The 21,146-nt window shown below is 41.8% G+C and overlaps 1 protein-coding gene across 1 annotated transcript in view; it reads right to left on the bottom strand.

The window, feature by feature from the left end:
* Positions 1-21,146, bottom strand: part of ATG10 (autophagy related 10) — a 150,409-nt gene that overhangs the window by 43,415 nt on the left and 85,848 nt on the right. The window contains exon 5 of the mRNA XM_069962870.1: positions 95-236. Coding sequence (XP_069818971.1) covers positions 95-236 — 142 coding nt within the window. The remainder of the gene's footprint in view (positions 1-94; positions 237-21,146) is intronic.

Here is a 21,146-nt window from a genome sequence, read left to right as displayed (position 1 = left end):
CAACTGTTATAAGTCTCGTCCAACAAGTAAAGCTGTAGGAAACCCCTAATGCACATAGTACCTTACTGTTTCATTACTGATGTATATATCTTACCTAGGAAACTTGCTCTAAAGTAAAGCACTGGTGCCTGATGGCTTATGGAGTACAGAACATGATATTCATAGTGAATGACTTCTGATGGCACAGCTCCATGTGGTAAAACATAGGTATCTTCTTCTTGTTCCACTTCGTCACCCTAAAAAATACGAAGCAAGAAGAACAATTATATGTTAAGTGTTCAGAGCCCCTCTCCATCTATGACCTAAAATAATTAACTATAATGTGTTGTTTATATACATATTATGTTGTATCATTGTGCTAAAATAAAAAGAAAATGTTTTCCCCCATAAAGTACAGAGGTATTCTTAATGAAAACCTCATTGCTTTGGAGGGTTTACATTTAAATATGACAATGATTCTAATCTCACAGCCAAGACAATGCAAGAGTGTCTTAGGGACAGCTCTGTGAATGTTCTTAAGTGGCCCAACCAGAGCCTTGACAGGGGTATTCCGCTCATACACAATTTTTGATATGTTGCTGCCCATGGTGAGACTAACAATTCATTCCATACTTGATATTATCTATTCAGTCTCTTTCCCCAAGTTTTGAGCTGCTGCTTTCTGCTAAAGACACAAAAATCTGTGTATGAGCTTTTCTCTCCATCTCCCCCTCCTCCGCCTCCCGTCTGAGACCAATGATGTAAACAAGTCCCTTGCAGGTTTTATCTGCAACTTTGTAGCTTCTTTGTAAAGCCGGGAGGGTTAAAGGGGTATTCCCCCCAAGAGGTAGAAAAATAAAATGCTCCCAAACCCCTTGCTGGTCTTACTCACCAAGTCCCCTTGAGTATTTTGAGCCCTCTCCCGTCTTTCTAGCTGCTTCCGTTCCATAGTTACAAGTTTTAAAAAAAAGTTAATCTACAGTATATCCAACGTGACACTGGCCAGAAAACTACATCTCCCATCATACAATGCCTGATTGATCCATGATGTAGCAGAGCTGATATTCACAAGATATAGCAGAGTTGAGGCGGTGACATAGCAGAGTTGAGGCGGTGAGTTAGTAAGTTGAGACAGAAGGTTATTCAGAGGTGGGGCCACGAGGGGGGGATGCGGGTGAGTTGAGTTCGGCAGAAAGCAGCAGCTGAAAACTGGGGGAAGAGGACCGAATAGATAAGAACAAGTATGAAAAGAATTTTTAGTCTCAGCATTGGGGGCAACATATAGTTTCAGTGGAATACACCTTTAGGCTATGTTCACACTACGTAAAAGTATGGCCGTTGTTGCCATCGGCAACAACGGCCGTACTTTATGCAGTGTGGAACATTGCCTACAGTTCCATGGGATCCCGTCCGGAGCGTATACACACAGTATACGCTCCGGCTGGGATCCCGTGCGGCGCAACAAATAACTGACATGTCAGTTTTCTGTGGCTGTCAGTTCACACAATGAAGCGAGCGGCTCCGGCCGCTTGCTTCATTGTGTGCTGTGCGAAGTTCTGATGCGGGCGCACGCTGATGCGTCCGCATCAGAACCCTGGGGCCGGAAAGATCATCCTTAAGTACCGGCCGGGATGATCCGGGCAGAGACCGGCCGTTCCGTGACCCTGCCGGTCTCATACGTAGGGTGAACATAGCCTTAAACCCAATCGAACATCTCTGGAGAGACCTGAAAATGGTGATCAGCAATGGTCCTCATCCAACCTGACAAAACTAGAGAGGATCTGCAGAGAAGAATGACAGAATATACCCAAATCAACATGCACAAATCTTGTGCCATCATACTCAAGAAGATTGGAGGCTGTAATTAAACCATTAGAACTACCTGAGTGGTATTGTTTAGTTCTTGCTTGCATCTATAAAACAGCTCCAACATTGCTCCAATGCATCAGAGGTGGAGAGAGGTCAGCATAGGCTCTCTGACCTATCTGCAGCTATGTAGCAGGTTGCTATGTACTGTGTGTTCTGAGACATTTCCATCATAGCTGTTCATTACTTTTTTAGCTATTTGTGCTATAGTCATTCTTTTATTGAATTGAAACAGACTGCATAGCTTTCACCATCCACAGACATCACCGAGTCTTGGGTGCGCATGACCCTGTCAGCAGTTCACAAGATGTCCCTTCTAGGATCACTTTTGGTAGGTAACAACCACTGAATTTCAGGAGCACCTCACCAGGCTTGCCATTCTGGACATGTTCAGTTGTCTGGCCATAACAATTTGGTACTTGTCAAAATCACTCAGATCCTTCTGCTTGTCCCATGATCTTTCACCCAAAACATCATCTGGACAGAATGAACTGTTCACTTGTCACCTAATACATCTTCCGTTTGACAGGTGTCACAATAATTAATGTTACGCACTTTTCCTGTCAGTGTGGTGGCTACTCAATGTATATTTAAAGAGAATGTTCCATTTACATGAATGGATCGGCGTTTGTGTGGTTCTTTTTTTAAACTGGCGCCTAGTCACTGCGCATGGCATACAGCACTAGGGGGGTGGGTCTGCTGGCCCCCAGTGTGACAAAAACCCCTCCGCTAGTGACACAGCTCCATTAATTCTAATGGAACTACGTAACAGAGGGGAAGGGATATTGTGACACTGGGAGCTGACGGTTCTGTCCCCAGTGCTTCATGCCAGGCCAGTGCCCGGGAATTGGGCACTGGTTCAAAAAAAGGACTGAAGCACCAGCATCTTCACACCGGCACCAATCCAATCATGTAAAAAAAAAATTAAAACTATGTACCTGATGGTGCATTTGCTTTAAAGTGTATCAACAAAGTTATATGAAAAATGACTATAGTGCAACATTCTGCACAGTAATCGTTTTTCTAAATTGAAAGCACTTTCAATACGGCCTCTAAATACCTAAAGGGGTGGTTTGTGGGTAAGTTAAGCTAGGTCAAGACCCAGAACTGTAAATGACATTACATTCTACATTCTACAGTGCTGGCTACAGTTACCTAGGAGTGATTGGGTGACTTTGTCTCATATGGCATAGTTATATGTGTCTAGGAGCACGGGCAATGGCTGCTCAGTTCAGGTATTTAGAGGGAAAATTGAAAATGCATAATATTTTTTCAATTATTTTAGTGCACAGTGCTCCACTATAGTCATTTTTCACATAGCTTTGTAGGTACAGGAATAGTTACATACAAGAGAAACTAATGCAGCACTCCACTATCAAATTTATTAATGGATCTCTTTCTTCACCCAAGCAATCTTCAGGCAACATGCACGCAAACGGAAATCTTAGATCGATGAAAACTAAAATTTGATCTGATCAATTGATCAAATGAATTGATCTGAAAAATTATTAATGTGAGTTCCTAGAAACACTCATTTACCCAATAATCAGCCTATGTAAAAGGCCCAGAGATCAGCCAATGGGCAAGCAAACACTCGCTCGCCGGCTAACTGGATTTTTTGTCCAGCAGGTAAATTCATTCGGTCGAACATCTCTTTGTCTAAACAGGAGATTTGTGGTCGATAACAATACAGTTAAATGGCCTCACAGCAATCATTCATGTAGCCCAATTGTGTCTTGTAAAGATCTCTCTGATCAGTGCTCATTTAAGGCCGCAGCCTAACTTGTACAACATAAATATATTATAATTATCTATTATCTATTGTTATTTTATTACATTTGATGATTTTTTTCCCACAACCCCTTTAGCACTGTAGAAATGGTGGTATGCTAATCATTCTATTATTTCAGCCTCTTAATTTGTCCTCGCAATAATAATATGATAATAATACAAATCATTAAGTATTTTTGTAGCGTTGCTTTGAGCAGCAAATGAGCTGTATAGCCTCTGTTTACCTCTCAAGCATGCTCACACATTAGACAAGCCCAAGGTCCGCCGTGATCGCTCACTGCAACAATGACCTCCTGCACGTTCAACAATTTTATACTTTCCAGCAGTCAAGAGCTCTCTTAAAATCAGTTCACAATGGTATCAAGATGATTTGAATCGTTTCCAAGGAAAACAAAACACATTTATTCTTCTTCTTGAAAATGCCAATTGAAAGAAGACAGCTTTAAAAGATTGGCCGAGGTCAGCCTAGGGTAAAATTATCATAAACTGTGATGATTGTTGGGGACACTATACTTAAAAAAAAAAAAAAAAAAAAAAGAAGTTAAGAAGCAGGGAGCAGTTAGCAACTTGGGAAAAACACAACTAAAAACTATTTTTGGAGAGTTTTGGGGAATTTTTTTTAGATAATACATTGTTTATGGTAGTAGTAGTAGTAGTAGTATAAACATTTCCTAAAACTTGGTTACATGCCCAAGGGCCCTATTACGCAGATCAATTATTGTTTAAAAACTTGTTATAAGTCAGTATTCAGATATGTAATTTTTTCTTTTAGTTTGTGGAATTAAAGGGTGTCAATAGACTTTTGATTCACACTGTAATTGTCTGCACTTTATTCATCTCTACAGAGACAGCCAATGGTCTCTGTATACATTTCCCATTTAAGTAAACTGGGGCAGTTGTCCTCCATGAACTGGACACTCCCATTATCAGGATTGTTAAGGTAGTAGTACTGGTTTGCTGCAGACTTGCAGCAGTGGATCTAGGAGCAAGTAAAGTGGTACCTTGGTTTAAGAGTAACTCGGATTGAGATCGTTTTGCAAGAAGAGATCACAGTTTTTCAAAATTGTAACTTGGTTTAAGAGCATTGCTTTGGTTTAAGAGCTCCCTGTGCTGGGCTAGAGGTGGTCTACAGCCCTGTATTCTGACCCAGGAAGTCTCCCTCAACTTCCAAATCATGGCAGATGCACTACAGGCTGGGGCTTACATCAGGGGACAGGACTGTGGGGGTAATCTCTTCATAGCTGTAATCCCTCTCTCCCTGGTCAGAGAGTGCTGCTATTCTGTGCCCACATATGTCCTGCTCATTCCTTCATGCTCCATGCAGTCTTTGTCAGTCCTTGTGTTTACCATCATCTCCATTCCTGCTATAATGTGCCTGCATTCACACTGCTACTATAATGGACCTGCACTCACACTCAGCTATACACACTGCTACTATAATGGACCTCCACTCACACTCAGCCATTCGAACTGCTGTATATAACGTTTCTGTCTCTGTCCTCCTGGTCCATGCTGAACACACACACCTTCCCCATTGTGGTCATGTGACCGCACAGACCTCTGATAGCAGCCCTGCATCTCTATTCTAGCCTGTTTTACTACGCTACTGAATTGTGGGTATCTGCACCTCCATTCTGTATCTACAAACTGCTGCTGTTTTTAAGGTTTATGCAGTTACTATACATTATACTCCACATGCTGCTTGCTATACTGTACAGTAACTTTACATATACAGCTGTTTCTCATTGTTTGTTTCATGTGTTCTACATGTTATTCAGAATGAAAAATCCTTATTTTTGGGGTGTGGAACCAATTCTCTGCATTTCAATGTTTTCTTATTGGAAAATTTGCTTTGGTTTAAGAGTGAATTTGGATTACAAGCATGGTCCCGGAACGAATTATGCTCGTAATCCAAGGCACCACTGTATTAATACCAAAAAATTAACAAAGTAAATTAAAATGGGTACTGCATGTTCCGATGCTCTGTGACTTTCATGTATTTCAACAGATAATGGCCTTATGTGCCACTTGCTATGGTTAGCTGGCATAAGCTGTACTAGGGGTTTATTAGTGTTTAGGGCTGAACTGTCAACATTTAAACTTATATGACATCATCTATTTTTCATTGTCATCTTTTAGCTATCCTCAGGGTAGGTAAGAAGTGTTTGGTGACTGGGGTTCCATTCACTGACCACTAGTGTTTAATAAGCATGCTGCTCGAATAACTAACAGTGAAAAGATTGTTTGTAGCATAAAGCTATAAAAAATGTTCACTCTAATTTTTGTATATTTCGTTTAAACATCCCCTGAAGGAAAGAAATATACAAAAACGAGAACTATAAAATGAAATATAACTCCGAATTATTGTTCTTCCCGAGTAGAAATTCCCTAAGTTAACAGGCACAAAAGTAATCTGCTCTTGAGTAGCGGGCACCTGGTAAAATGCTCGAGTCTCCCATTGATTTCAGCGGGGCTCATTACTTGAGTCCAGCATTGAATAATACTTGACTCGAGTAGCGAGGACTCAAATGTTTTGTAACTTGGTCAACTCTAATGACCCCTGCTCACAAGAAAAGGCTTCCCACTGCCCCCTGTTTACGTGGAAAGGCAATTAAGCATGTGCCCCTCCAGACATAGTTCCCCCTTCATCTGTAGGGGTTAAGCAGTGGAACTGCCAATGATCAAACATGTATCATCTCTCCTGGGGATTCGTAATAAGTGTCTACGTTAGGGCAACCTCTTCAGGATGATTGTACGTAATTATGTGGGTTGTATGTATATACGTTCATATTTTTTTTTTAACCGGCAAATAATCTCATCATATTGACTGTGTCCCATGAATACTGTGCGTATGCCTGTCATTGTAGACACTTGACTGTCTAATAATGATGCATGGTCAACTTCATCAGCATTCAGTCAGCGCTATCATTCATGACTCACAATGCCAAATCCGTCACAAGTCCACAATTATGATTAATAACACTTTTCTGCACACGTCACTGATTCCAAGAGATATTCTTTTAGTATAATAGTCAAAAAAGATCCTTATGTCCATGTACGTCATTCAGATAGGACCAGCAATCTTTAGTTAAGAGGTTTTCCAATGTCTGTTGAGCAACTTCTATACATTAAGCTACCACAATGCAACGTAGATGCAGACGGGCTGAGATGAGGTTTCCTGCATCTTTCCTTTTTGTATCAAACATTGGATATTGATGAAGGCAGCACATGGAAAAGCTTATCCAATGTTGTTAGTCTATGTATTTTTCAGCTTGATGTAATTGTAATTGATGGAAATGTACACTGTAGTTGTAGCTTAGGCATATGGTCCACTCCCACATGTCCACACGTCTACCATAGCGTTTGTCAGCTAGAATATTCTGATAAATAGGAGTTGAAAGTAATTTGCTGATAGCTAAATGAAAGTGGGGAAAATGGAAAGGATTGATCGTGTCAAGAATTTGTAACAGGCAAAGACAGAGAAAACCCAAAGGGTACTAAACTGGACTGATGTAATATTTCCACTGTGACATAATATGTATTCTAAACTGGTTAACCCATAAGGATAAAGTATATAATCCTTATTTAAAGGGGTAATTCTATCATCGCTATGGTATGCAATTATTTTATAATTGGTGTGGGGTCTTGCAGGTTTAATTCTAGGTAAACAATATTCCTTTGTTCTGCTTGTAGTAATATACTAAAAACTATTACTATTAGATCTATAGATCTATCTACAACTATCTATTATTATTACTATTGTCAAAGGGCTGTGTCACAACACTGTGACTAGAGATGAGCGAACCAGGTTCGGGTTCGAGTCCATTCGATTTGATTAGTGGGGCTGCTGAACTTGGATAAAGCTCTAAGGTTGTCTGGAAAACATGGATACAGCCAATGACTATATCCATGTTTTCCACATAGCCTTAGGGCTTTATCCAACTTATCCAACCTCAGCAGCCACCGCTAATCAGATGCCAAAAGTTCGGGTTCAGATGGACTCGAGCATGCTAGAGGTTCGCTCATCTCTAACAGTGACCAATCATCACTTTTACCATATAATTATCAATAATGCCTGAGCTACACTAAGTATTTACAAAAACACTAATGTCCGGAGAGCCAGCAACTCCTATATAAGTCCAATGACTCTTGATCTTGGGCAGTGAGGTGGTTAATATCTGTAGCCCTATACCAGAGAAAAGGTTACTATGCAAGGATCCCTGGTAGTTTAGAGTATAGAAAGGGTTATTGTATGCATCCCTAGTGATCTAGAGATGGTTAAGTGGTTAATGACAACATTAATGCATTTACTGCAGTGAAAGGGTCAGTTCCAGAACCTACGGCGATATAGGGCAAATAAGGGTTTATGCCATTATCCATGGTGGTCTAGGGAAGAGAAGAGGTTGATGCCAATATCCATGGTGTGTAGGGTAGAGAATGGTTTATGCCATTATCCATGGTGGTCTAGGGTAGAGAAGGGTTTTTGCCACTAGCCATGCTGGTATAGAGCAGAGAAGGGGTTGATGTCACTATAGGTGATCTAGAGCAGAGAAGGGGTTGATGCCACTATCCATGGTGATCTAGGGCAGAGTAGAGTTTATGCCATTATCCATGGTGGTCTAGAGTAGAGAAGGGGTTGATGCCACTATCCATCGTGATGTGAAGTAGAGAAGGGGTTGATGCCATTATCCTTGATGTCGTAGCATAGAGAAGCGTTTGAAGCCAGCATCTCTTGTGATCTAGTGGAGAGAAGAGGTTGATGCCGGTATCCATGGTGGTCTTGGTCTATGGCAGAGTCGAGTTTGATGCCAGTATCCGTGGTGGTCTAGTTCATAACAAGGATAAATGTCCAGATTCCTGTCACCCTCTTTGGTTAACCTGGCTGTATTTGGCTCTCTGTTTTCACCCTGCAGAAATCAAAAAGATTTTTGTAAGGAGGAGACTGAGAAGACTGTGTAGTTGTAAGTGCCCCAGAGTTTCCTTTTTGATTTGGCAAAGCGTTTTATTAATGCTTTGTCTGATGTCAGGAAAGCAGGAGCAGTCTACCCCTAAGCAGGGCACAGTTTTAAAAGTACACCTATGGCCAGTGTGCAGGGCACCAGAGACCCGACAGGGAACAACAGCAAATTAAATGATGGATACTTTGGCCAGCCATGGACCCTGAGCAGCCACCCTAACCACCTATACTATTATCTGCCCCTGGTGTGTGGACAATCTCAGAATTGGATGCAGTGCTACTCTGGCACTGCATCTTTCCATTCTCACAACTTGTGGAAGTTCCTGAAGTCAGACCCCATAATCATAGTGATAGCGATGGCATATCCTAGTGATATGCCATAGAAACACTTTCTGGATAAGAGATTTCCCAATATGCATGTGTTTTAATTGGAGAGAAAGGAATAAGCCACTGCCAGCCTCATTTAGCAATGGCTTATACCCCACTTAAATAAGGTATCTGGTATGTTGAAAGTCAAGATCATTGTGACTTTTATTAATAGATTTGCTACCTTTACAAGCAAGAGCGATGTGATAATAAGCACAGGGCTGCACAGTTGGCTTACAAATGCCTTACCCTTTTACAGCAGAATGTATGCTGCCATAACCCCCACCGAGCGCTAGAATTTGAGACCCCCTCTCATGTGCCTCCTGTAAATGGAGTCAGCACACTTCTCTAATTCCAGTTCTCTCAGAGAGTTATCTGAAGGAGGCAATGTACATACAAGGCCTTTGCTTTATACAACTCCTTCCCACCATGTATGTCCACAATTTATTCTAGAGCTTGCTGCGGTCTCAACGGTCAGACACCAAGTAATATAACATTTATCACCTATTAAGGAGTTCTAAATGTTATTGGTAGTAAACTGCATTATTTTGTATTTTTGTGACACCTTTTACTGCATTGGTGTTTTTCTTTCTTTTACATACCCCGCCACAGAGAACTGACCACAGCCACCCTTCTAATAGTCAATGTCTAATAGTCAATGTCCCATCCACCTCCCAGATTCCTCCAGATGGCTGTGCTGTAGTAAGGTTATTACTACTAAATATCCTACTTTATTTTGCTTTAATTTTATACTTCAGTATTGTGACAAAATAAAAAATCATCACCAGTGATTGGTGAGCGATCAGTCCTTGTGTGGCAGACAACACAAGGAAGGAAGAGTAGCAGGGACCCAGAAAACTTTGGAACAGCAGAGCTGGGGGAACAGGCAGTAGAATTTGCCTTTTAAAAATAAAAATGATCTTACTGGACAATCCATTTATGGGATTTTTCAATCATACTAAAGGCCCCATTACACAGAGCGATTATCGTTTAAAAATTCGCTATAACGACTGGAAACGAACGTTTATCTGCCCGTGTAATAACACCCAACGATCGAATGATGTAGGGAAAATCATAAATCGTTGTCTTTCAACAAGTTGAAAAATTATTGTTTGTAGTGCGCCGATTGTTTGCAAATCTTCTAATAAATTGTTCACAAATAAAACATAGTTACATAGTTACATAGTTAATACGGTTGAAAAAAGACACATGTCCATCAAGTTCAACCAAGGAGGGGATGGATACAGGGAAGGGGGAGGGGTGATAGGTTCTATACATATGCATTTATATTATTTTGGTCTCATTAGCCCTCTAATGTTTTTGCTGTGACCAGATTCTGTGGTAGACTGTTCCACAGATTCACTGTTCTCATGGTAAAGAAGGCTTGTCGCCTCCGGAGATTGAACCTTTTTTTCTCCAGGCGGAGGCAGTGCCCTCTTGTCCTTTGAGGGGGTTTTACCTGGAACATCTTTTCCCCATATTTCTTGTAGGGGCCATTTATATATTTAAATAAGTTAATCATATCTCCCCTTAAACGTCTCTTCTCCAGACTAAACAAATGTAACTCCCCTAATCTCTCCTCATAACTAAGATGTTCCATTCCCCTTATTAGTTTAGTTGCCCGTCTTTGTACCCTCTCCAGCTCTAGAACATCCTTTTTATGAATCGGGTTCCAAAACTGGACAGCATACTCCAGATGAGGCCGCACCAAAGCTTTATAAAGCGGTAATATTATATCCCTGTCCCGAGAGTCCATGCCTGTTTTAATGCATGACAATATCCTGCTGGCCTTAGAAGCAGCTGACTGACATTGTGTGCTGTTCTGTAGTCTATTATCTACAAGTACACCCAGATCCTTCTCTATCAGTGACTCTCCCAGAGTAACTCCCCCCAGGACATATGATGCATGCGGGTTATTAGTACCCAGGTGCATAACTTTACATTTATCCACATTGAACCTCATTTGCCAAGTGGACGCCCAAACACTCAGTGTGTCTAAGTCATCCTGTAACATCTGCACATCCTCCATAGACTGTACTGTACTACAAAGCTTGGTGTCATCTGCAAAGATAGAAACATTGCTGTTAATTCCATTCTCAATATCATTAATAAACAAGTTAAACAGAAGAGGGCCCAGTACTGACCCTTGGGGTACACCACTTATTACCGGGGACCATTCGGAGTAGGAATCATTGACCACCACTCTCTGGGTACGATTATTAAGCCAGTTTTCAATCCAGTTACACATTAAATTTTCCAAACCGATAGACTTTAACTTACCCATCAGACGTCCATGAGGAACTGTGTCAAACGCTTTTGCAAAATCCAGGTACACGATATCCACAGCCGCGCCGCCATCCAGGCTTCTACTTACCTCTTCATAGAAACATATTAGGTTGGTTTGACAGCTTCTGTCCTTAGTAAAACCATGCTGGTTATCACTTATAATACTATTAGCCACTACATATTCCTGTATGTAGTCCCTTATAAGCCCCTCAAATAGTTTCCCCACAATGGACGTTAAGCTTACGGGTCTATCGTTACCTGGGGAAGTTCGAGAGCCCTTTTTGAAGATCGGCATTACATTTGCCTTACGCCAGTCCCTCGGCACAATACCAGTAAGCAAAGAATCACGGAATATTTCATACAAAATGCTGGGTGAGTTGTCCTGAGGAACGATTAGCGACCGTAAAAATAATTGTTTATATAGTTTATAACAGCAATCAGTGAATGTAATAACATCAGAATCATTATCACTAGCGATCAATCATTTTAGCAAATCTTTTACATGATAATCGCTACGTGTAATAGGGCCTGAAGGGTGTGGAAACAAGTAGCCACAGCTGCAACGACCAGGAACTGTACTGACAGGGGGTCTATGCTGTTTTCTGGCTAATGCTGCATAATACACAGCACTTTTACCTGCAGGAATTGCACCGCCAACAATCATGGTTAATGGCCCGAAAGACTTTGCAGGTTAATCTACTGTTTGGAAAAATAACACTCAGGCCAAAACAACAACAGAGGATATAAATTCTTCACTTCCAGAGGTGTATACCCAACTCTGCACAAAGATTGTCTATTACCAGGACAATTATAGAAATTAAAATTTCAGATAAACACATTTATCTATGAATGGTTGCTACATGTATCTATGTTCTAAATACTATTGCAAATCGGTATACTATCACTTATCCTAGATCCAAAGCTTGTTTTAGGGGCAGCAAATTAAGCAAATATGACCCACATGGCCGGGTGAACTGAATCAATGGAGGAGCTCCAGAAGTCTCTGCCAGTGTCCAGCAATGACAAAAGAAAACAACTCCAAAGCAGAAACTCCACTGAGTCCTACATTTTTAGTGCCCTTCCAAAGAGTCCCAAGTCATGTGTCACGAAGGTCTGGATACATTTCTGACTCTATGCCTCCCTACTCCAGTATTCCATGTGATAAGACTGGGAAGGGTGTGGGAGGAAGAATGTGTAAGATGAATGATGTTGCCAAAAAGGTGGACCATATGGTTAGGAGAAGGGGCGTTGCCCAAGTAGTAGTCCTGAAGGTTTTTGGCAACCCAGGAAGCAGCAGTCTGATGCCGGACTCTCTGCTCATGCACTGTATGGGGAGCCTCTGCTGTCATTTCTGTCTGTGTCCTGTTAATGAACAGACACAGCTAATAGGAGGCACAGAGCAGGGAGCAATCAGCTCTGCGCTCTGTGCCTTTCACTTCTAGATCGCAGGCTGTGTTAGGCCTGTGATTTGGAAGTGATCTGGAGCTGCTAGAAAGGTCTTTCTGGTCAGGCAGCTCCATGAGATCAGTGAGCAACCTGCACCAGGAAGTATCGAGAGGGACAAAGCAGTGTGGGAGCCGCTGGTGAGGTGAGTAGCCAGTTGCTGGCAACTACAAACTGAAGCCCATGTTGGTGTATCAGGCTGAGAATCCAATGGCACTCAAGGGCATTTCGAAGGGTCAACTACCAGTCATCTGGAATTCTAATAGGAAGGCATGGGTGACACTTGCAGTGTTTGAGGACTGGTTCAACAACCATTTTGTGCCAAGCGTAGAGCGGTACTGTATCTCCAAGGATATCCCCTTTAAGGTGTGGCTAATTCTGGACAATGCCCCTGGACACCCTGCCCATCTGGATGACTTTCACCCTAATGTCAAGGTGGTTTACCTTCCACCTAATACCACTTCCCTGATACAGCCTATGGACCAAGGAGTCATTGCTACATTCAAGGACTACTACCTCCGAAGGGTCATTGATAATGCTTTAGGAGCAACTGAAAAGAATAAGGACTTTACTCTAAAGGACTTTTGGAAAACATACACCATCCTTGATGCTGTGAAGAACAATGCTGATTTCTGGGAAGAGGTTAAACAGACTAGTATGAGTGGTGTGTTGAAAAAACTGTGTCCCCAGTTTGTGAATGATTTCACAGGGGTTCAAGAGTCAGGAACTAGTGTCATACAGAACGTTGTTGCTATGAGTAAGACAATGAATCTGGAGGTGGACGATGATGATGTCACAGAGCTACTGGCATCTCATGGAGAGGAGTTATCTGCCGAGGACCTTATTCAACTGGAGAAGCAGATGATAGAGGAAGAGGAAGACATACCAAACCCAGAACCCAAGAGATTTACAAGGCAGGGCTTGGCAGGAGGTTTTGCCTTGATAGAGGAAGGGTTGTCAAGGTTTAAGGCTAAAGATCCCAACATGGAGTGGTACACTAGTGTTGCCAGAGGAGTCATGGATTCCCTTAGAGGTTACAAGGAGATCTTGGAGGAGAAGATGGTCCTCTTCCAGACTAGCCTGCAGCAGTACTTCAAAAAGGTAGAGAGGCCTGCAACAGATCCTGTACCTGTACCCTCTACCTCAGCTGCCCCTCTTGACTCAGCTTGATTTACCTGCCCCAGTATCTCCAGGACCTTCTGCAGCTTTCTCCCAATAAGCCTGTTCTCTCTTTGGAATTGTTCTCTTTGTTTGTAACAGTACAGTACGTATATACTGTTTTTATTTATTACAGTACACTGTTTATTACTGTTACAGTATTTCATTATTAAACGTACTGCACAATATTTTACTGTACCTATGTGTTTATTGATAATTATGTAGGGTACTGTGTTAGGATAGGCTAAATGTTTACAGTACAGTACTGTTATTATGGTACAGTACTGTATGTATGTATGATCCAACTTACGTTGAAATTAGGTTTACAACACCGCGTAAGAACGGATCAAAAGTCGAGGACTATCTTGGCTCAGCACTTCTACATCTGTATAGTGCTCACTATGGGTGCTACCATCTATTGATGCCACGAAGCTTCCATCACAGTGTACTATGGACTAGAAGCTATATGCAGCTTTTCTATGGAAAGAGATGGGGGGAGAAGGGGTATTACTACTACTTGGGGGCATAGAAAGAGGGATTATTATTACTTAGAGGCATAAGAGGGGAATTCTAACCACTTTGGGGAAAAGGGAGATTATTGTGATTTGGGGGTACAGAAGGGGGATTTGTACTACTTGGAAGGGACAGGAGTGTTCATTAGGGTACAAACCCACTTGACGTATTTGCTGCGTGAATCAGTCTTAAAAATAAGCAGGCAAAACGCAGGTTGGCTTTATACAATTGCTCTGCGTTAAAATACGCAATATTTTTGAAGCGTGAAGCTACATGCGTTTTTCGCACAGGTTGTTAACAACTGATGCTTTGCTAACAACAAGCTGCACGCTTCAAAAATACGCAATTGCGTATTTTAACGCAGAACAATTGTATAAAGCCAACCTGCGTTTGGCCTGCTTATTTTTTAATACTGATTCACGCAGCAAATACGTCAAGTGGGTTTGTACCCTTAATGTGAATTGAGGGCAAAGAAGGAATTATTATAATTTGAGGGCAAAGAAGGGGGCATTATAATAGTGTGGAGGCAAAAGACTGCGGCAGTGCGATGCAATCCCCGGCCAGCTGCGTAGTCCATCAAAATTTTCAGTCACTGGCAGGGGAGTGGATTGCATTACCACAATCTTTCCCTGGCTATACCTTTTAATCAGAGTGGGTGTCAGCAGTGAGCACGTCTCTAAACAATAACTTTTGAAAGGTCTGATGACATGTCAAAAGTTAGTTTTCATGACAATGCCCACATGGAGGAACCGAAGGGACAGTTACAGTACAGTGTGGGTGTCAAATAGGGCAAACTATTCATGTTGGGGCATTATAGATGGGGTTTTGTATAGAGGTGAGGAGATTAAGGGTATAGTGTGGAGCCTAACATGTTTTTCGGATAGATGCTGCGGGGACAAATCATGGCTAAAAGAAGTCTTCATGATGGCCCAGACTAATTGGAGAAGAAAAGTGAACAACTCTGATAAGAGAAAACGTCACCTGTGAGACATTGGATGTAATTGCACCCTGATCACTATATTGTCACTATGTGGGAGTAATTCTGGACTCTGTGGAGAGGAATATTGTGCTGCACTGTGCGGTATTCTTATATCACTGGTGGAGAGGAATATTGTGCTGCACTGTGCAGTATTCTTATATCACTGGTGGAGAGGAATATTGTGCTGCACTGTGGTATTTGGTGCTGCTGGAGAGGTATTTAGTGCTGTCCTGTGGTATTTGGTGGCACTAGATAGTATAATGTGCACCGCACAGTTGTATTTGCTTGGCATCGATCAGGTTAATATGGGTGCTGCATAGAAGTATTTGGCACTGTGCTGAACTGTTTGTTTGATGGTAAGGTCTAAGTAGAAAGAGACTGAGAAGCCCTGGTATATAGTGTCTGCAAGTCAACACCATTTAATGGACCTGTACAGTGCCAGGTCAGGAGCATGCAGGAAAAATATTTTATTATAGCCAATAATAGCCTCACTAATGCTGCTATCTATTTGTTCTAGTGATCAGGAGGGTCCCATTGCCTGGAACACCACTCATCTCGTCTTAGTTATATGTCAACATGTACTGACATTGCATCCTGATCTGGAGTAAAGGTAAAATTCCCATACACAAACATACCCTAAGTAATTATGCCAAATGCTAAATATTTATATCACTCTCACCTGACAAATAAAGCATTTCCTCTTTATTGCTATCCTAGAGGCATTCCATAATAAAAAGTCACAGAGAGGAAGAGTTATGTATAATAATTCTGAATGGATGTGTTGAAAGACACTGCCATTGCTTCCAAGTATTAGCTGAAAGAGACTTTTCTTACACTGCTTGTCAATACATGTCTGAGACACAGGCGTGAATTCTTTATCATATGGCAAGCTAATCCTCAGCTGAGCTTTCTGTTTAGCACTTCTGCTAGAATGAGAAAAAGACAGCAAGAAGCAAAAATTACTATTTTCCTATATGGTGTATGAAGGTTAACTGCGGCTTGTATGGCACTGCAGATTAAACATTACAGTCCCATTGATGGAAATGGGTATTTCCAACTATTAGACTTGTGTGATCTAGATTTTAGTAAAAGTGGAACCACTTAAAGGGAACCAATCAGTGCGATTGTGCTGATATGGTTCCCAGCAGCACAGTATAGATCTACTCCCCAAGCATACCAGCCGTGGCTGCAGGAGTAGCTTTACATCGGGGAAAAAGAGGTTTTATCCTGCTGCGCAAGGCGGAGAAGGGAGCAGCAACTAGTCATCTGGGCGGAGAGCTTGCATGGCGTAATAAAACATCTTTTTCCTCTCTGGGGGCTACACAGTAGATCTGTACTGTGCTGCTGGGAACCACATAAGCACAATCATGCTGATTAGTTTCCCTTCAAGTGTACCTAACAGTTTAACAAACTTCTGACATGTCATAGCGACATGTCAGAGGTTTGTATCGGTTGAGATCCGGGTGCTGAGAACCCCACCGGTCGGTAGAACAAAGGGGCAGATGTGCACAGCAGCGTGTTCTCTGCCTCTTCATTTCTGTCTCACTGCTAATGTAGCAGTGGACGGAATTATAATAGGGCCCTATGGAACTTCTGGTAATCACATCTACTGGAGTTCCTTAGGCTCCCATTATAATTCCGTCCACCGCTACTTTAGCAGTGAGATGGAGATGAAGAGAAAGAGAACTCGCTGCTGTGCCCATGTGCCCCTTTGTTCTACCGATCTCTGGGTTCTCAGCACCCAGACTCTGACATATCACTATGTGTTAGAGATCAACAACATGAGCGATTGTACGCCACTCAAAGGATATTGAGGATCATCGCTACAAACTGGGGAAACAACCCTTATCATATTACAAATAACCTGATTGGATGGACTGTTGTAAAGAAGGCCAGAAGATACCTAAGTGAGGGGTGGAACTGGGAGTGTCTGTAGGTGTGAATGTGATGTGTACTTCATATACATACAGTGCCATATAGGCAAGTGATTAGATATTAGTTATGTACATATGCCATGGATGTATCTATATATTAAACAGGGTCAGAAGCAATAGGCTCCCTTAATTCCATAGTGGCCAAACCTGTTTACTAAAGCTCAGCACCCATTCAGGTGTTGCGGTCCCTTCAAACAGCTCATCAACGTAGGTCCTGGGAGTTTCCCTTATGCTTACAGACAAGTTTCTGAAGACTAGAGATGAGCGAACCTCAAGCATTCCCAGGTTCATCCAAACCTGAATGCTCAGCATTTAATGACCAGTAGCTGAAAAAGCTGGATACAGCCCTAGGGAGTCTTGGAAAACATGGACATAGCCTTTGGCTGTATCCACATTTTCCAGACAGTCTTAGGGCTGCATCCAACTTCTTAAGCCACCAGTAATCAAATGCTGAGCATTCAGATACACCCCCTCCCCAACTCCTCTCAGACTGCCTTGTGTGAGCTTTCTTTCCTATTACGTGTGATTTGACCTCCCTGAAGACTTGGATGCTTTACCCCACTTTAAACTTTGAGATGTTGTCTACAATTTCCTCACCTCCCTTCTGCTATAACACTGAGAAAAGGGAGGGGCAGCCGAGAGAACAGACACAGGATGGAGCATTGGGCTGTCTGATCTGTGTCAGAAGCGTCAGGACAGAGAGCTATGTGAAAGAATTATAGAGGCTACAACAGAATGGTAGGATATTTTTAAAAGGGGTTGTCCCTTGATCAAATTTTAATTTACATCCTTAGGGTACGTGCACACTACGGAATGGCGACGGAAAACCTGTTGCGCATTCCGCAGCTCGCATCTGCTTGCGGACTGTGGCGGGCACACGTCTCCGCCCGTGTAATAGACTCCATTCTATGCGCGGGCAGATTCTAACGTCCATCCACAGAATGAACCTGTTCGTTCTTTGGACGGACAACTGAATCCGCCAACTGTAGTACTGTCATGGTAGTCCAGCGGTTTCACTGAAATTATGCATTACCGCAACACTACCATAACAGTACTGCAATGAAACTGCGTGTGAACACAGCCTTAGGCTGGGTTCACACTATGTATATTTGAGGCTGTATTTGTGAGGCTGTATAGCAACCAAAACCAGGAGTGGATTGAAAACACAGAAAGGCTCTGTTCACATAATGTTGTAATTGAGTGGATGGCCATCATTTAATGGCAAATATTTGCTGTTATTTTAAAACAACGGCTGTGGTATTGAAATAATGGCCGTTATTTACTGTTATATGGCGGCCATCCACTCAATTTCAACATTGTGTAAACAGATCCTTTCTGTGTTTTCAATCCACTCCTGGTTTTGGTTGCTATGAGGACCTGACATGAGGACCAAATACTGCCTGAAATATACATAGTGTGAACCCAGCCTAAGGGTGATAGCTTTAATAATTAATGAGACATATTAAAAGGTCCATGGCTCCAAGTGATGCCTGCTATGAAGAGATATAGAATGTATACTAGACTTGACGGAAATTACGTCTTTTTAGTACTTAGGCCTACTCTTCTCATCAGTAAGTGGTGAGACAACACAAATTTGGGGGTAGATTTATTGCAAGCTATCATTGCATAATATTCTGAAACACATTGTCAAATCCAGCATTCAGCAAACTGGATAGGCCACAACCTATTTACTTTGGGCATCTAAAAGATGTCTAAGAAAACAAGTCATCAGGAGGTCACATGCAGCCCCTCATCTCCTCCACACAAACAATTTTCACTGAGCCTCGCCACCATGCTGATTATGTTAAATAGAGGTAAAATCTGAAACAGAGACGTGCAATACAATCCTGATTCTTCTGAGGAGTCCAGTGTAAGATATACATTTTTCTTTTGCCTTTCCTCGCATTTAAATGTCACAGAGAATGAGTCACAGTCTCCGGGGAAAGAAATGTAAGAGTAGAAATCCTTACAATCCAAAACTGATGTATTTTCCTGCATTTTCAAGAAAGCAAAACCAGCTCCGTATGATACACTGAATGTGGTCGATGCATTTAACATTTGATGGCATTTTGAATTTAATTTTTGCCATTTGAAAATGATCCTGTTGTTACCCGTAGAACCATCATTTATAATTATACAGTTGGTTCTTTGTATCAATCTCTAGCAGTTATTGTGAGAAAACTCATTTACATTTAACATTCAGTTGTTTGTAGACCCCCATTAACTTATGGAGTGTAAATACTTATTTACAACTGTAATAATCCCATCAATGTGCATGTAGCTGAAACAACCCTATACAGACTGCTAGAACTGATTTTCAGTTTTTTAAATTTCTGCATAAAATCTGACGCTTATAAATATGCTCTTATTAAGTCCGGCAGTTTTTGGGCCTGGCTTAAAAATCTCCCTGCAACACTGAAGTTTGCCAGATTTATGTAATGGCGCACTGCCTCTACATAAATCCTGTGCACTTCAGAGCCCCTCTGTGTGTGCATGAAGTGAGACCAGTTTCCTTAGCATTTTCCCACCTGAAATATGTTAAATGCGGTGCCCGCAGAGGCCACACACCCCCTGCGTGTTACCGCCACCCCCATTATGCCCCCACCTTGCCCCTCTGGTACGAGCAGGGCACAGAGCCTACTCACAAATAAATTATTTGCAAAAAATACATTATGTACAAATGAGCTCGCCAGAAAATGGCCGCTGCACCACATAATAAATGTCCACCTTAGGCTTTGTGCACCTGACAACAAATGCTATAATTTGTGTATGCCATGTTATGGATCTGTAATATCCAAGGACACTATAAATAATTTCAGGATGCACAGTTTGGATAATAATTTTAGGGGGCAGAGAGTGTATTAAAATTTAAGGGGGTACAGTGTTTATTACAAGTTCAGGGGCACAGAGTGTATAACAGTTTCAGGCTAAGTTCACACAATGTATTTTTTCATTTAATAATGGCCGTTTCATCAAGTAAATGAAAAAATACATTGCATTGATTGTAATGGAATCCCAGCCAGAGTGTATACACTCTGTATACACTCTGGTTGGGATTCTTTGCGGCTGCACAAAAAACTGACATGTCAGTTTTGTGCGACCGCTATTCAATGCACAAGACTGACAGAGCAGACTGGGTAAAGTGCGGCTCCGGCTGCACTTTACATTATTGGCTATGGGTAATTGGAATGCGGGCACCCCGGAATGCGCCCGCATGCAAATTCTAAAGAAATGAAGTTCATCCAGCCGGTACTGCAGTACTGCCCGGAAGAACTTCACTGACACCGGCCGGTGTCATACAGCTTGCAAACCTGGCCTCAGGATGCACAGTGTATATGTGTTATAATTTCAGGGAAAAAGGTCTGTACAATAATTTCAGGGAGCACAGTGTGCATTATAATTTTAGGGGGCACAGTGTAGATTATTGTTTACTTTAGAACACATAGTTTGAATTACAATTTATGTCAGGGGCACAGTGTATATTATAATTTCAGGGCATGCAGTGTGTCAATCTCTTGCCTTTAGATGGCACAGTATGTGAAGCTGTTGATTTTAGCAGGCACAGTGTGTGTGAACCTGTTTTTTTCAGGGAGCTTAGTGTATGTGAGTATTATAATCTTGATACAAGGTATAACAGCATTGTATTTAGGGGTACAGAATAAAGCAATATCATGTTTAAGGACACGATGTGTGGCACTATGAGGAGCTTGTTTAAATAAAGAGAATCAGCTGCAAAAGTGTGGAGCCAAGGTCTTGGGGGTACACTCTACAGAAGTAAGACGTCACTAAAGGAAGATATGGTGGTCTTGACTACGTGCACAATAAAATAAGAGATTCAACTCAAAGAAGACAACACTTGTCTCCAATCCTCTTC

This window comes from Dendropsophus ebraccatus, chromosome 3 (genome assembly GCF_027789765.1).
Source record: "Dendropsophus ebraccatus isolate aDenEbr1 chromosome 3, aDenEbr1.pat, whole genome shotgun sequence".
In the NCBI taxonomy this organism is placed as follows: Eukaryota; Metazoa; Chordata; class Amphibia; order Anura; family Hylidae; genus Dendropsophus; species Dendropsophus ebraccatus.
Note: the sequence above shows the minus strand (reverse complement) of the source record. Positions and strands in the feature narration are given on the sequence as shown.